At 49.0% G+C, this 17,205-nt stretch overlaps 1 protein-coding gene and 1 long non-coding RNA gene across 2 annotated transcripts in view; one reads left to right on the top strand and one right to left on the bottom strand.

Moving 5' to 3' along the window:
• The window catches only part of LOC309529640, a 350,951-nt gene that overhangs the window by 35,798 nt on the left and 297,948 nt on the right, over window positions 1-17,205 (top strand). The gene's annotated exons all lie outside the window — the stretch shown is intronic.
• Window positions 4,831-17,205, bottom strand: part of GATA4 (GATA binding protein 4) — a 60,506-nt gene continuing 48,131 nt past the window's right edge. Inside the window, exons 3-7 of the mRNA XM_082217792.1 lie at window positions 13,502-13,668; window positions 11,157-11,282; window positions 9,758-9,845; window positions 8,366-8,517; window positions 4,831-6,241 (exon numbers count right to left, since the gene is read on the bottom strand). Of these exons, the coding sequence (XP_082073918.1) occupies window positions 6,059-6,241; window positions 8,366-8,517; window positions 9,758-9,845; window positions 11,157-11,282; window positions 13,502-13,668 (716 nt within the window). The 3' untranslated portion in view covers window positions 4,831-6,058. The remainder of the gene's footprint in view (window positions 6,242-8,365; window positions 8,518-9,757; window positions 9,846-11,156; window positions 11,283-13,501; window positions 13,669-17,205) is intronic.

Raw genomic sequence — 17,205 nt, 5'->3', positions numbered from 1 at the left:
CCTCTCCCTGATAAGCTAGTTTTCTAACTGCAGGGGGTGTCTGTTAACTTGTTTATTTACAGCACGGTGGAAGTCTTGCGTAATACGACCTCCCTCCTGCGGCCTGGCATGGTAAAGGCACAGGTTTGCATCCTCAGCTAAGCTCCAGCATGGGTCACCCAGAAAAAAATCGAAATTTGGCTGTCACTTCTTTTGTAAAATACATGGAAATTCAACAGGTGAAGCGTTTCTTGGCACAGAGTGATGCAAACAATGGGGAGGGTCACTTCCCCATTCGACATTTCTCCAGCTCTCTGCAGCCTACCTGGTTACCTGAGCTTCCTGATTTATTTATCTTTAAGAAAAGCCCCATGGAAAGAGTCACAGATTCATAGAATTCAAAGGGACCCAAAGGGTCATCTAGTCCAACCCTCTGCAATGCCTTACTTATGACATCTACCCCTGGGCATTAACTGAAGCATAGAAAACTAGGGAAGCCAGCTACCAAGTGCTGGAGATCAGGGTGCCTGCTGATTTTGTTTTTAAGAGAAGTCTTCCCCTTTATACTTTTTTTTTTAATCCACATGGATTTGTTTAAAAGTTAATAAAATTTCATGCAAACCCCCCCCCCCAAAAAAAAGAGCAGTTCCAGAATAGAGAATACCTGACCTTCTCGTGCAAATGCGAAAGCCAAGTTGAGAATGCCGTGAGGTTTGGGGAAACACAGGCAAACAGCAAAGCTGAAGAGTCCAACACATTCTTTTGCAGAAGCAAACAAACCCCTCAGTTACCCTGAGAGTAAGGTAAAAAAGGTAAAGGGACCCCTGACCATTAGGTCCAGTTGTGGCCGACTCTGGGGTTGCGGCGCTCATCTCGCTTTACTGGCCATGGAAGCCAGCTTACAGCTTCCAGGTCATGTGGCCAGCATGACTAAGCCGCTTCTGGCGAACCAGAGCAGCGCACGGAAACACTTTACCTTCTCGCTGGAGTGGTACCTATTTATCTACTTGCACTTTGATGTGCTTTTGAACTGCTAGGTTGGCAGGAGCATGGACCGAGCAACGGGAGCTCACCCCGTTGCGGGGATTCGAACCGCCGACCTTCTGATCGGCAAGTCCTAGGGTCTGTGGTTTAACCCACAGCGCCACCCGCATCCCGAGAGTAAGGTATGCACAGCAAAAAGCCACGATAATTTCACCCAATATTTTCTACCCCTTTCATAATTTCAGAAAGCAATTTCTTTCCCCCTGTAAACTGATGGATGGCACCTCCCTCTGGGGATGGATCAAGTCCCTGCCTGTCTTTTGCCTCCTCTCCAGGAGGAGGAGCCACCCCTCTCCCCAGACCAGCTGTCAGAGCAAGGACAAATCCTGCACCCCATAATAAGCCTCCGGAAATGTCTGGAGCTGGAACACTAGATAAATTTTCAGCGCAGCTGAATTTTAGGGCACATGTTTTGAGTAACGTACTATATTTAAAAGGAAATGAAAAAACAGCCCTGCGGGATGAAAAGCGCATGCCCGTTCCGTCTCCGCAGATCTTGGCATGCTCTGCATATGTACAAAAGGAGGCTCCCTTAGTGAAGCACCTGAATGATGCAAAACATTATTTTTAAAAATGAAAATGCAGCCAAACCCTGGCACTGTCCCCTGGGTTTTGTAACCAGCGTGCTCAACTCGAATTAATGCATGGAAGGATTAAGACCAGAGTGTATGCTGTCCTGCAACGTTTGACAAGGTCACCTCAGCTCACATTCAAAGGGAGGGCTATCAAACTCTTGGTTCTCCCACTTTCCACCACACTTGTATCATGTGAACCCTTCCGGTAAGGAAACCGTGTGGCTTAAGCAAGCCATCTTTGTGTTTCTATACAATTAATTTGGGAACTTTCACCACTTTGGAACTAATCTTAAGTTTGACTGCCCGTGTTTTCTGACTGATGTATGGAAAAGCACATGAATCTAACCTTTGAAGAGTTTGTAAGTAAGCCATTTTTTGACTTGCCAAATGTATGGTCTCTTTCTATGCTAAGGGAATTGGGGGACTTTGGAAGCAACTTAGAAGCGATATTTTAAAGGCTCCGTTTCCATGCTTGACTTTGCTGCATGCTTTTGTGATTTTAAATTTCTGCTGGGGCTCTCTCACCAAAGAGTACTCGCCCCAAACCTGGAGCTAGGCATCCAGGGAATTCTCCTTTCAGTTTACTGTATCTATATTTTATTCTTTTCTTTTAACCGAAAGACAACATACCGACAGGTTTATAAGTCTTAATTCCATTCCAAAAATGACAGCCAATGTTCTGCTGGACATTTGGGTTGAAGTGTAGAGGTTTGAAGGCTGGTCTTCCCATTTTGTGCTTGCACATGTAAATAATTTGCAGCCTCCCCAGCTGCTACAGTTCCTGGAATGTTTAGCAGGGAAGAAGTTACACCATGAGTTCATCCTTGCAAGTGTGACAGCCACAGAGGCTGCAAAGGCTATTTTTTCACGTTAGAGGGAAAGAACAGCCCCCAGCAACGTAAACGATTAAGCTTAATGCCCCTCACAAATGTCTACCATCCACACAAACATGGCAGAAAAACGACCGTTTCTTTCAGGGAAGGGGAATGAGCTGCGTGAAACTGGCCAGCAGGGTTTGGCAGAGATTTTACAAAAGCTGTGATGTGTTTTAATTAATGTTCATTTGGTGGCAGAAGGGGATCAGGTCTTGGGACTCCCTAGCGCCTGAAATATTGGAGAAAATGTAAGTGGGCCCTTTATGAAATGCATGGACCTTAGGCAAAAAGCATATGCCTGCCTTCTAAAAGCGTTCCTGCAGGAAAGCCCTTTGCCACCATCTTGTCGTTTCAGCGCTGGGCACAAACAAATCTAACTTGTGGCTTGCTAACCAAACGCTGCCTTCAGATTGACGGGAGTGCCACTGAGGAAGAACGCCAGCCAGGGTTCGTCTGGGAGAGTCGCACAAGGTTTGCAGCCTCAGTTAAACATCCAAACCGTGGAGCCAGACAAAAGTTCTCTTTGAGGCAGAACTGAAGACTATAACTGGAAAGGTGTTTGTGTCCATCTAGATTAGTATTGTCTGATGGGCAGCAGCTCTCTAGGGCAGCGTTTGCCAAGGTGGTGCCTTGCAGTGGCTGATGGGAGTTGTAGTCCAAAGACGCTGATCCAGGGACTCTCGTATCTTCTCTGATTCAGTTAACTAGTCATGCTGGGGATCAAATCTGGCTTCTTCTGTATGCAAAATGCACCCTCTATGACTGAACCACTTTAATCTAAAGACTGGGCTGAACCGTCTTCTCCATCAATTGATTACAGTCTGAAGCCTGTAAGATTTGCAAAGGAGGGCCAAATCGAACGAGGTCAAGTGTAAAATGCACCGAAAAGGTTTGAGGATTAAGCTTAATAAAGCCATTCTGTTTGCTCTCAGATAGGCAAGGCTGGGCTTGCTTTTGTTTAAATCGGCTCAAGCGCTTTATAGCTCCTTGATGTTTGCAGGAGTGGGAATGCCAGCCTTAAGCAGCAGCCTTGCAATATTGTTTTTAAACATGCCAGGATTAGCGTAGGTTAAATGATGGTAATTGTCGTGTCCAAACAAAGCTGATCACCGATCAAGCGAGCTGCTGTTTAAGGACTGCGCCACCTGTGACCTACGTTTCACCTCTTCCTTTCAAAAAAGCAAGAGCGTTTTGTGTGAGAATGAAAGAGAATTTAATTTGGGGAGGCCATAGCGCAAGGAGAGAGCATTTGCCTTGAATGCAGAAGGGTTCAAAGTCTAGTGTCCAGATCAAGGGAAGTCATAGTACCAATCTATTCTGCCTTGGTCAGACCACATCTGGAATACTGCGTCCAATTCTGGGCTCCACAATTTAAGAAGGATGTTGACAAGCTGGAACGTGTGGAGAGGAGGGCAACCAAGATGATCAATGGTCTGGAAACTATGCCTTATGAGGAACGGTCGAAGGAGCTGGGTATGTTTAGCCTGGAGAAGAGAAGACTGAGATATGAGAGCCACTTTCAAGTATTTAAAGAGCTGTCACACGGAAGAGGGAACAAGCTTGTTTTCTCCTGCTCTGGAGGGTAGGACTCAAGCCAATGGCTTCAAGTTAGAAGAAAGGAGAGTCCGACTAAACATTCGGAAAAACCTTTCTGGCAGTCAGAGCTGTTTGGGAGTGGAACAGTCTCCCACCAGAAATGGTGGGCTCTCCTTCCTTGGAGATTTTTAAGCAGAGGTTGGATGGCCATCTGTCATGGATGCTTTAGCTGAGATTCCTGCATTGCAGGGGGTTGGGCTAGATGACCCATAGTCCCCTTCCAACTCTTAAGATTCTATGATTCTATGAATCCCCAGCATCTCCAGATAGGGCTGGTCGAGACCCCAGTCTGCAGATCCTGGAGAGCTGCTGCCAGTCCGTGTCAACAGTACTGAGATAGATGGAGCGGCGGTCTGACTCAGGTCCTGTGTTCCTAAGGGTGATAGGAAATCCCTCTTTCGGATCCATTCCTGGTGGGAACAGCTGCTATGAAAATAATAATAATAATAAAGATTTATTGATAGCAATGGGTGGGGAGAGGAGGAAGAGGAGGAGGCATAATCAAGATGTCAGAAAAGCAATTAAATTAACACTGGCACAGTGCAGGCAGTTGCAAAACTGCTGGATGCACGAGATTCCTCTTGCGACAGTCACTAGCCGTGGTATCCAGCCATGGTATTCTGTCCCACACTTTTCAAAACAGCTCTCATGTCTTTTTCCAGACCCTGAAGTCTCCCACTTAGTGTTTATCTGTGGCATTTGCTGTACAATGCATCTCCTTTTCCATCCTGGCTTATTATGGGATTGCAGTCCTCCATTCGGCGTTGCAGTCATCGGCGACGGTAACTCAATAGTCCTGCCCAGCAACAAATGCTCTTTTGCGTTGCGGGTGGGGACATTTTGACAATCGAATGGGGGACATGAAGGGATAACGCCCCTACTAGTCCCCCGTGAGTCTACTCACCCTTCGTTTCAAAGAATCGACTGCTAGCAACCGAGTAGGCAAATATCACCACTGAGATGAGTCAGATTTGTGAATGGGGGCTGCCAGCTGCTGACCGTCCCCCCCATCACTCGTAATATTGGGGTATTGTTTGGTCCACGTGTTCTCTCTTCTCCTCCCGCCTTCGCACAATTCACGTCCATCGCTTTGCTTTTTCAAGATTCGATCACTAAGCTGTGTGGAAAAACCTGGCTGCCTTTCCAGGGACATTGGGCAAGGTGAAAGATCCGTCGGAGGGGATAGATCTGTTGACAGCTCAGACACATAATCTTGCAGGTATCTGACCTTGGGTATTTCAGTGAGGATCAGGTGTCTGGAAAACACATTCACACAGCCAGTCCTGCCCCAGGAAGATCTTGGAAATGATCGTCATTCCTGCACTGCAGGGGGTTGGACTAGATGAACTTTAGGGGTCCCAACACTAAAATTCTCTGGTTCTAGGATTCTGTATTTCAGGGAATGCCAGCACAAGGGAATCTTCTCTTCACCTGCTGGGCCAGAGTGGGGAATTTAATAGCAAAAGCCGACAAAGACTGCAGGGCCAGATTTGTCCATGTGTATCCATACTTTGAACTGGAGTTTCTGTCAGCTTTTCTGAAGGCAGTTGTCATTCGAGGCTCTGAAGCGACTGAAGACCTCGTTCGTTCCATGTGTGGCGGCAACTTCACCGAAGTCTTTTTCAAAGCAAACCCCCAAACAAAACCTTTCGACGGCACGATCTGGAACGGTTGTATACACTTCAGTCACCTCCGAAGCACATTTGTCCCCCTCAAAGAATTCTTGGCACGGTAGTTTGCCAAAGGTTGCTTGGAATCCAGAGTCTGTGAGGGGCGAACCACAGTACCCAGAATCCTTTGCGAGAAAGAATGCGCCTCAGAGAGGCTTTTGAGGGACGGCCTGCGCCCAGCCCTCGGATCGGGATCTACAGCCTTCAGGAAAGTGGCCGGAGAAAGCGAGCGAAAGGAAACGAAGAAAGCATCCCGGTGTTGTCTGATGGTGGAAAGACGCCTTCGTATCCCGAGCCTGAAGCTGCGGTGCAGAGACAGTTATGCTGTGATAATGTCTCCATGGCTTTCGCCCAGAACCAGACTGTTCCAGGAGTCTTGCTTGGAGCTGGGCTGCGGAGACTGGCTCATAGTTACCGGGTAGCTCTGTGGGGAAAGTTTGAGGCTTGGCATGGGAGAGTGAAGAGCAGGTCCATGTCCAGACATGGCAGCGACTGAGAATGCCTGATTTTGGGTGTGTGTGGAGGTGGAACGGAGAAAGAGAGAGAAAAACAGATTATCAATGGAAGCGCAGGGGAAGGAAGTAATTAACAGCAGCAACTCACAATTATACACAATAATATGCTTAATAGTGCAAGGGGCGCGGGTGGCACTGTCAGTGGCGTAGCGTGGGGGGTGCCGGCCGCACCGGGCGCAACATCTGGGGGTTAGGGGGTGCAAATCCACGGGCTAGGGGGCGCAAATTACTTGCCTTGCCCCGGGTGCTGACAACCCACGCTACGCCACTGGGCGCTGTGGTCTAAACCACAGAGCCTAGGACTTGCCGATTAGAAGGTCGGCGGTTCGAATCCCCGCAATGGGGTGAGCTCCCGTTGCTTGGTCCCTGCTCCTGCCAACCTAGCAGTTCGAAAGCACATCAAAGTGCAAGTAGATAAATACCGTATTTTTCGCACTATAGGACGCACTTTTTCCCCTCCAAAAATGAAGGGGAAATGTGTGTGCGTCCTATGGTGCGAATGCAGGCTTTTGCTGAAGCCTGGAGAGCGAGAGGGGTCCGTGCGCACCGACCCCTCTCGCTCTCCAGGCTTCAGGAAGCTATCCCAAGTCTTGCAAGCCCGGCGGGATGTCCCGCGGGCTCGCAAGGCTTGCGGCAGCAGCCTGCACCCAAAAGCTGGGGACAGCGGGGAGGCGCAGAGCCGCCACCCCGCTATTCCCCGACCTGATCTGGAGGCTGGTGGGGGGAGAAGCAAGCCTGCTTCTCCCCCCCACCATCCCCACAACCTCCAGATCAGGTCAGGGAAAAGCGGGATGGCGGCGCTCCGCCATCCCGCTATTCCCCGACCTGATCTGGAGGCTGGGGGAGGGAGAAGCAAGCCTGCTTCTCCCCCCCCACCATCCCCACAACCTCCAGATCAGGTCGGGGAAAAGCGGGATGGTGGCGCTCCGCCATCCCGCTATTCCCCGACCTGATCTGGAGGCTGGGGGGGGGGGAGAAGCAAGCCTGATCTGGAGGCTGGGGGGGGGGAGCCTCCAGGCTTCAGGAGAGCCCCACCGCCAGCCCCACAAGCTCGGGGGACAGCGGGAGAGGCGCAGCGCGCCCTTCCCGCTGTCCCCCGACTTGTCTAGAAGGCTGGCGGGGGGAGAAGCCTGCTCCTCCCCATCGCCAGCCCCGCAAACTCGGGGGACAGCGGGAGAGGCGCAGCGCGCCTTTGCCGCTGTACCCTGACTTGTCTAGAAGGCTGGCGGGGGAAGAAGCCTGCTCCTCCCCGTCGCCAGCCCTGCAAACTCGGGGGACAGCGGGAGAGGCGCAGCGCGCCATCCCGCTGTCTCCCGACATGGTTTGGAGGCTGGCGGAAGGCTTCCTCCTCCCCCAGCCCCGCAAGTTCCCAGAGCGATGCCAAAGCTGCGCGCAGCTTCGGCATGGCTCTGGGTCCCGTTCTGGGGGAGGGGGAAGCTCGGGCTTCCCCGCCCCAACCCCGCGCCTGGCGGGGGGGGGGATAAATTTTTTTTGCCTTTATTTCCCCCCCCAAATCTAGGTGCGTCCTATGGACCGGTGCGTCCAATAGTCTGAAAAATACGGTAGGTACCACTCCGGCGGGAAGGTAAATGGCATTTCCGTGCGCTGCTCTGGTTCGCCAGAAGCGGCTTAGTCATGCTGGCCACATGACCTGGAAGCTGTACGCCGGCTCCCTCGGCCAATAAAGCGAGATGAGCACCGCATACCCAGAGTCGGTCACGACTGGACCTAATGGCCAGGGGTCCCTTTACCTTTACCTTTACCTAAATTCTGCATATGCAAATGGCTTGAGATACCTATTAGGTCCATAAATTACCACATAGCATATATTCAACACAAAAATTGGCTGCAATTTGTTCTTGACAAAGGACAGCTGGACATATAAAGGGCCCCATTACCTTCAGTAGCTGAGGGCCACATCAAAGCTGAATCTGTCCCTGTGGGTAGTCATCCATCAGGGACTCTTTAGGTGTGCTTCCTGCATTGAAGGAATGACCTGCAGGGTCCCCTCTAATTCTATAGTTCTATGATTCTATAATCGCCGCACGAGTTGGGCCCACAATCTTTCCTTTTTGCCCCGCTCCTCCCGCGGCGGTTCCTTCCTTCCTCACCTGTGGAATGGGCGCCGGGTGCCCGTAATGAGGGGAGATCCCTGGTTCCATTTTGATGGGGTGCATTTTTTCCATGGCAGTTGTGGTGGTGGTTGTGGTGGTGCAGGGGGCAGAGCTGACGGACGAGGGGAGGCTGTCGCTACTGGCAGACCCTGGACATGGCAGAAGAGAAGGGAGAAGACAACAATGTGTTAAACTAGGTCTGTCTTGAGACTGCGCCAGATTCTGTTGTGGTCAATTTTTTCATCCGGGGTGGGGGTGGGGTGGGGAGCCTTCCGTTCTTTTGCAAAGATAACAAACTGGGCATCTGGTGCCTCTCCCTTGGGCTTTTAGCATTGCAGCTCAAGTCCTCTGGAATCAGCTGAAATTACATAAATTGCAATGTTGTGATGTTTGGAAAGATGTTTATGTATCATTTATGGAATATTCATTGTGTGGTGCAATGGGTTTTGCTGTTAACCAGAAGGCTGGTGGTTCAAATTTTCTGTTTTACAATTTAGAATACTCATTTGAACAACCTTAAAATATCAATGACTTCCCTTCTTCTCTTTCCATGGTTCATTTGGCATGCCATAGATCCCTGCGCATTTTACATAAACTAAACCATTCAGTATTCCATTATTACATCCATCAAAACTTATTTACATGGTTGAATTTATCTAAATGCTGCCAACCTTTTTCAAGTGTACACAATCCCCACCTCCACTATACGCAATAAACATTTTCCAGTCTTTTCTAAGTGTATGTTCTTCTTGTTGACGTTTAGAAGACATCTGAAGGCAGCCCTGTTTAGGGAAGTTTTTAATGACTGACGTTTTAATGTATTTTTAATCTTTTGTTGGAAGCCGCCCAGAGTGGCTGTGTTAATTTCATTGTGCACAGGTTGTACATTGACAATAAAGGTATTATTATTATTATTATTATTATTATTATCATCATCATCATCAGATGGGTGGGTATAAATAATAAACTATTCTTATTAGTATATTATTATATGTTGAGTTGGCAAGTTGCGCATATTCCATCAGCTTAAATTGCCATTCTTCTTTACAGTGGTACCTCTGGTTGCGAACGGGATCCGTTCTGGAGGCCCATTCGCAACATGAAAAGAGCGCAACCCGATTTGCTGCTTCTGCGCATGCGCGTGACGTCATTTTACTCTTCTGCGCATGTGCGAGCGACGAAACCCGGTAGTAACCCTTTCCGGTACTTCCGGGTCACAGCGGGACGTAACCTGAAAGAACGTAACATGAAGCGGACGTAACTTGAGGTATGACTGTAGTTGGGACTAAAATTCTATGGTTCTGTGATCTGTACAAATTGTTCCATTGTTTCTGACTTGGGCTGTGAAGCTGTATATACATTTTGCAAGGCAAGCAACCCTGCAGTCACCTGACGGCGCCTTGGATTTGTTTAAATTCTTCGGTTTCCGCTTCCTGGTCTGGATTCCTTCCTTCCGCATTGCTAAAGGCCTCGGGACCTAAGGAGACACCAACCTTTTAGAGCATGCACAAAAACCCAGGAACATGAACCCCTCCCAATATTACAACAGTCCATGGCTAACGGGAGCTGGGCTGCAAATCCAGGAACTGAGGCAGAACTGTTTCGTAGCAGGTTTTCATCTGACTGCAAGGAAGACAATCTATGAACATCTGAACGTAAGAAGTGCTTGCAGGATCTGACCAAGTGCTCATTTAGTCCAGCATCCTTTTCCCACACGGGCCAACTAGATGCCTGTGGGAAACCCACAAGTAGGATTCGAACACAAGATCCTTTTCTCCTCCTGTGGTTTTCAAGCAACTGGTATTCAGAACCATTGCTGCTTCAAACTGTGAATTGCAGAGCATGGTTGCCGTGTCTAGAAGCCATCAACATCCCTCTCCTCTGTCAATTTTGTCTAATCCTCTTTAGAAGCCATTCAGCTTGGTGACCATCCTGTGGCAGGGAGTTCCACAGTATTGCCGTATTTATCGCTCCATAGGACGCACTTTCCCCCCTCCAAAAATGAAGGGGAAATGTGTGTGCGTCCTATGGAGCGAATGCAGGCTTTCAGGCAGCTATCAGCAAGCCTTTGGAACGCTCCGAAGGCTTGTGGATAGCAGCCTGCAGCCAACTGCTGCTGCGCTCCCCGGGCTTCAGGCAGGTATCCACAAGCCTTCTGAGCGCAGCAGGAGTTCCCGCTGCACTCGGAAGGCTTGCGGATAGCTGCCTGTTTTGGGGGCTGGGGTCAGGGGAAGCTCGGATTTTCCCCGCCCCAGCCCCCCGGCTAGAGAGGTTGTGCGTGGCTAAAGAGGAAGCCAAGACAGCCAGCGGGATGGATCCTGCTCGCTGTCTTGGCTTCTTTGCTCTTTGGGGCTGGGGGGGAATATATTTTTTCCTTTATTTCCCCCCCTAAAAACTAGGTGCACCCTATGGTCTGGTGCGCCCCATGGAGCGAAAAATACGGTAACTGTGCACTAATTGAATAAGCGTTTTCTTTTCATTTTATGGCCAAACAAAATTAAATAGTTCCACAACGCATGTCATGCCACAGAGAAAAGCCAAGCACGAGCAGTAGTTCCATGGTGCCATGTACACTACATATTCCATGTTCCAGAGAGACTGCAAGACGTATGTTCTTCTTTGGTGTGCTGCTCTTACCTCATGGAGGGAGGATGAGGAAACAAATGGAAGGACTGAACAAAATAAAATGGTTCCCCAACGCGCAGGAAAAGCCATTTTCGTACACTACATATCCCATGCTCCAGAGAGACTGCAAAATGAATGCTCTGCTTTGGCACGTTGCTCTTACCCCATGGAGCTTCATGTATAAACCGCAGGCGTTACAGACCGGCTCGCCTTCTGCATTCCGGCGCCACAGCGTGGTCGTAGTGGTATGGCAATTGGCGCATGAGAGCCCGATCCGACGGGAAGCTGACTGCAGGAACAAGGGTCGGAAGCGAGAACAAATGGCTGTTAACTCACCAGTGGCCTTGGGCAAACCATTCTTATTTAAGAATACCTAAAGTCTGCAGAGGGACGCGGGTGGCACTGTGGGTAAAACCTCAGTGTCTAGGACTTGCCGATCGTATGGTCGGCGGTTCGAATCCCCGCGGTGGGGTGAACTCCCGTCGTTCAGTCCCAGCTCCTGCCCACCTAGCAGTTCGAAAGCACCCCTAAGTGCAAGTAGATAAATAGGTACCGCTTTATAGCGGGAAGGTAAGCGGCGTTTCTGTGTGCTGCACTGGTGCTGGCTCGCCAGCTGCAGCTTTGTCACGCTGGCCACGTGACCTGGAAGTGTCTTCGGACGGCACCGGCTCACGGCCTCTAGAGCGAGATGAGCACGCAACCCTAGAGTCGGACACGACTGGCCCATACAGGCAGGAGTACCTTTACCTTTTAAAGTCTGCAGAGATCGGGTTCCTGGCTGTGGTCACCCCTAGATCTCACAAAAACCCCTGTTCTAAAACAGCTGCGTCAGCTTCTGGTTTGTTTCTGGGCCCAATTCAAGGTGCTCGGGCCCTAAGCATCTGAGAGTCCGGCTCCTTCCCTACAGATCCCCTCAGGTATTAAGATCCACAGAGGGGGCCCCCTTGGTCGTTCCTTCACCCTCAGAAGCTCAGCCAGAGTGGCCTAGGACAGGGCCTTCTCTGCAGCGGCCCCTAAGTTGTGGAATTCCCTCCCCACAGAGGTGCCTCTGGCTTCTTCACTACACAGCTTTTGCGAATGCTGAAGATGCAACCTAGATAGCTCAGTTGGTTAGAGCATGGTGCTGATAACGCCAAGGTTGCAGGTTCGATCCCCTTACGGGACAGCTGCATATTAATGCATTACAGGGGGTTGGACTGGATGATCCTCAGGGTCCCTTCTACCCTGACCTTGGAAATCTGAGACATGTGTTTTCAGGGCCCACCCTATTCCTGTCCCTGCAACCCCTTACAAAAGGCGTTATTCAGAATGTCAGTTTGTACGACCCACTAACAAGGCAATAAAACAACGCAGCAACCATCAATTGCACGTTCCTCCAAAATCCAATGAAAACTAGTTTAATTAATTCAACAAAACTGATGAACTTGATCCAGGGATGTTCAGAGTCTTGATAGTCATTTACATCTCCAGCAACCGCCTACTGTCTTTTTACTTTACTTTTTACTGTCTTCAAGCTTCTTAGCGCCTCCTAGGTAATCCCACTGCCACTAGGGGGCGCTACTTCCCACTTTGGGAACCTTTGTATTAAATCGGGTCTTCCCTTAAAGGGGGCATGTATTGTGGTGAGACCTGGGCAACCGACTCCCTGTGTTGTGGGTGGGTACGACTAGTCAGCCACAACACCTGATTGGTAGGTCCCTCGTAGCTGGGTGCAATCTGGCCAATGGGACGCAGTCCAAACGGTTCGAGGGACTTATTTATGTCCACGCACGTGACCCAGAGCTTCCTCTTTCGGCATGTGCATCAGAACACCCACCCACCTCTCCCTACTTTTAGGGCTTGTTGTGCTTGACCTTGCTATGCCATCGTGTGTCGTCTGTCGTTGGGACAGGGGCACGGCACGAATTTTCCCCACTTGGCTGATTGGCCGTTGCCATTTGGGTTTTGCCTGCCGCGTAGCAAATTGTCACAACTTGTAAGGTTGCGGGTAGGCTCTGGTTCAGGTGATAGGGATGGGAGAACGCTCTCGCCATCCCTATGTGAAGGGTATTCCATTAAAAGAATCCAGGGACTCGATGGTTTGGTCATCCCCTGAGAGGGGGTTGTGCCAGTGCCTGAGTCCAGGGGGACATTTGGGTGGCAGAGATAGCCCGTTCCCGGTTTTCCGCTTATCCAGGTGTTCACCCTTGGCTGACCTATGCTGGAACCCTGGGTCAGCACTACCTGCCATGGCGCAGGGGGCTACTTGAACCAGAGCCTATGCAACCAGTCACTTTCTGTAATCAATAAAGTTGTGGCCTAAATTCTGCCAAAAACCAAAATTTGAGTCAAGTGTGAATTTATTTAGGGGGGAGGTTTCTGGGTCTGAACATGCACAAATATAACAAGCAATGATGCAATATCATAAACTAGGGAATGGGAATTTCTAATTGGCCACCAGAAACTGAGATCGCACTTCTGGGCTGAGTTCAGAGTCAGCATCCTAGGTTGGCGCAGGCGTTTCCTTACCAGCCTCCTCTGGGGTTTGATCAGTGGTCGGTTAATGCCGTTTATCTTGTGGTAGAGACCGCAAGCGTTGCACAGGTAATGGCCGGTCCCGTCTCTCCGCCACAGCGGGGTGGACATCGCTCCGCAGTTGACGCATTCCCGGCCTTCGGAGTAATCGTCATAAAAATCTGCAGGAGTAAGAGGGAAAGGGGGAGAGAAAGAGGAAACAAAAGTTGGTCTCGCAGAATCATAGAGTTGTGGCATTGCAAGGAACCCCCTGCGATGCAGGAATACAGCAAAAGTATCCCTGACAGATCCAACCTCTGCTTAAAAACTTCCAAGGAGTCCACCACCTCCTGAGGGAGACCATCCCATGGTCTAACAGCTCTTACTGTGAGAAAGCTTTTTCTGATGTTAAGTCGGAATCTCCTTTCTTGTACAGTGGTACCTTGGTTCTCAAACTTAATCCGTGCCGGAAGTCTGTTCCAAAACCAAAGCGTTCCAAAACCAAGGTGCGCTTTCCCATAGAAAGTAATGCAAAATGGATTAATCCGTCTGCGCACATGTGCGTTGCGATTCGGCGCTTCTGCGCACGTGCAAAGCACAATTTAGTGCTTCTGCGCATGCGTGACCCCCGAAACCTGGAAGTAACCCATTCCAGTACTTCTGGGTTTTGGCAGGTCCGTAACCCGAAAAAACGCAACCTGAAGAGTCTGTAACCCGAGGTATGACTGTAAAGCAAAATGCATTAATCCGTTCCAGACTTTTAAAAACAATCCCTAAAACAGCAATTTAACATGAATTTTAGTATCTAACGAGACCATTGAACCATAAAATGAAAGCAATAAAAAATGTACTGCAGTCACACAATCAATCGATCAATCAGTAGCTGAACTGGGTTCCACACAGTCACAAAAACAAAACCGTAAGAGCGGCAAAAACAAAAACGCAAAATAAATAGCAAAAACAGGCAGACCTCAGTATGAACACTCAGAACGGAAGTGTGGCACTCAAAACAAAGCACATTCAGCTTCTGAAAAAAGTTTGCAAACCAGAACACTTGCTTCCAGGTTTGCAGTGTTTGGGTTCCGAGTTGTTTGAGTACCAAGGCGTTTGAGAACCAAGGTATCACTGTAATTTGAAGCCGTTGGTTCGAGTCCTACCCTCCAGAGATGGAGAAAACAAGCTTGTTCCATCTTCCATGGGACAGCCCTTAAGATATTTGAAAAGTCCGTATAGTTAAAGCTATGGTTTTCCCAAGAATTGATGCTTTTGAATTCTGGTGCTGGAGGAGACTCTTGAGAGTCCCATGGACTGCAAGAAGATCAAACCTCTCCATTCTGAAGGAAATCAGCCCTGAGTGCTCACTGGAAGCACAGATCCTGAAGCTGAGGCTCCAGTACTTTGGCCACCTCATGAGAAGAGAAGACTCCCTGGAAAAGACCCTGATGTTGGGAAAGATGGAGGGCACAAGGAGAAGGGGACGACAGAGAATGAGATGGTTGGATGGTGTTCTTGAAGCTACCAGCATGAGTTTGATCAAACTGTGGGAGGCAGTGGAGGACAGAAGTGCCTGGCGTGCTCTGGTCCATGGGGTCACGAAGAGTCAGACACGACTAAACGACTAAACAACAACAACAACAATGGTTTTCCCAGTAGTGATGTATGGAAGTGAGAGCTGGACCATAAAGAAGGCCGATCGCTGAAGAATTGATGCTTTTGAATTCTGGTGCTGGAGGAGACTCTTGATAGTCCCATGGACTGCAAGAAGATGAAACCTCTCCATTCTGAAGGAAATCAGCCCTGATTTCTCACTGGAAGGACAGATCCTGAAGCTGAGGCTCCAATACTTTGGCCACCTCATGAGAAGAGAAGACTCCCTGGAAAAGACCCTGATGTTGGGAAAGATGGAGGGCACAAGGAGAAGGGGACGACAGAGGACGAGATGGTTGGACACTGTTCTCAAAGCTACCAGCATGAGTTTGACCAAACTGCGGGAGGCAGTGGAAGACAGGAGTGCCTGGCCTGCTCTGGCCCATGGGGTCACGAAGAGTCGGACACAACTAAATGACTAAACAACAACAACATCCAATCTCCTCTCAGTCTCCTCTTCTCCAGGCTAAACATACCCAACTCCTTCAACTGTTCCTCATAAGGCTTGGTCTGGAAATGCATTTCCAATTCAGGTGATACGCAGAATAATAGGCAAATTTGAGTCGATTGACTCTCCTGCCCCGAGGCCAATCAAGGTTAAGTGCATATAGCTCCAGGAAGGAGGATTCAAAGGGATTACAGTTCTTGATTTCTCTTTTCGATTTAAAAATCTATAAGTCACCTTTCTGGACCGGGTACACCCGAGACAGTGACCAAAATATAGGCACGGAGGGGGACGGGATGGGACAGAATTACGATACATATATATTATAAAATACAACTATAATAAAACTGTATTGATATATTACAGGAAGGTATTCTAAAAGCTGAATGCCACACAAGACCAGTCCCTACATTGTATGGAACGGCTCTCTTGATAAGATGATGGATGCAGGAGTGCAGATGGGTACAACATAAGGAGATAAAATTTCAAAAAAGTAAAAATCAGTTGAACTTTTTTTTTTAGCTTTTCTTGGGGGGTGGGGTGGGCAGAATTGTTGCAATTTTTTTCCCTTCAGAATCTCCCCCCAGAATGAAGTTTCCACCAATTTATTTAGGAAAATTGCCCCCCTAAAATCAACACTTCCAATACGGACTGCCACATGCCTGGGTTTTCTCAGGCATTTTAATCGGTTTTCAAAAATTCCGCCTGAATGCCATTTTCCACAGAGCAAATCCCGGCTATGTCCAGGAAACTCAGAATGTATGGCAGCCTTATCTTAAGTATCCTGGTCCCAAAGCTGTACAGTGGTACCTCGGGTTAAGAACTTAATTCGTTCCTGAGGTCCGTTCTTAACCTGAAACTGTTCTTAACCTGAAGTACCACTTTAGCTAATGGGGCCTCCTGCTGACACTGCGCCACCAGAGCACGATTTCTGTTCTCATCCTGAAGCAAAGTTCTTAACCCGAGGTAATATTTCTGGCTTAGCGGAGTCTGTAACCTGAAACGCCTGTAACCTGAAACATCTGTAACCCGAGGTACCACTGTACAGGACTTCTTTGTGCAGTGGAACCTCAGGTTAAGAACGTAATTTGTTCCAGAGGTCCGTTCTTAACCTGAAACTGTTCTTAACCTGAAGCACCACTTTAGCTAACGGGGCCTCCTGCTGCCGCCGCCGCACGATTTCTGTTCTTATCCTGAAGCAAGGTTCTTAACCTGAGGTAATATTTCTGGGTTAGTGGAGTCTGTAACCCGAAGCGTCTGTAACCCGAGGTACCATTGTACAGTACTGCCGGAGCCCAAATTCTGTTCTTATCCTGAAGCAAAGTTCTTAACCTGAAGCACTATTTCTGAGTTAGCGGAATGTGTAACCTGAAGCGTATGTAATCTGAAGCGTATGCACTCCGAGGTGCCACTGTATAGAATCACCAGCACAAATTAACTTTGCCTGCTTGCTAACAGTGCAGCCACTAGGGGGAAGCATCGTCCCAATCTAGGCCAGAAGAATGGACAGGGCAAGTTTCATAGGGAATCATAGAATTGTCAGGTTGGCAGGGGCACTGAGGGACACCTAGCCAAGTGGTGGCAAACCTATGGAATGCGTGTGTCCAAAACCTGCAGCCCTAGTGCC

The sequence above is a fragment of the Podarcis vaucheri genome (genome assembly GCF_965113315.1).
Source record: "Podarcis vaucheri genome assembly, chromosome: 3".
Lineage (NCBI taxonomy): Eukaryota > Metazoa > Chordata > Lepidosauria > Squamata > Lacertidae > Podarcis > Podarcis vaucheri.
This window is presented reverse-complemented; position numbering and strand designations above follow the sequence as displayed.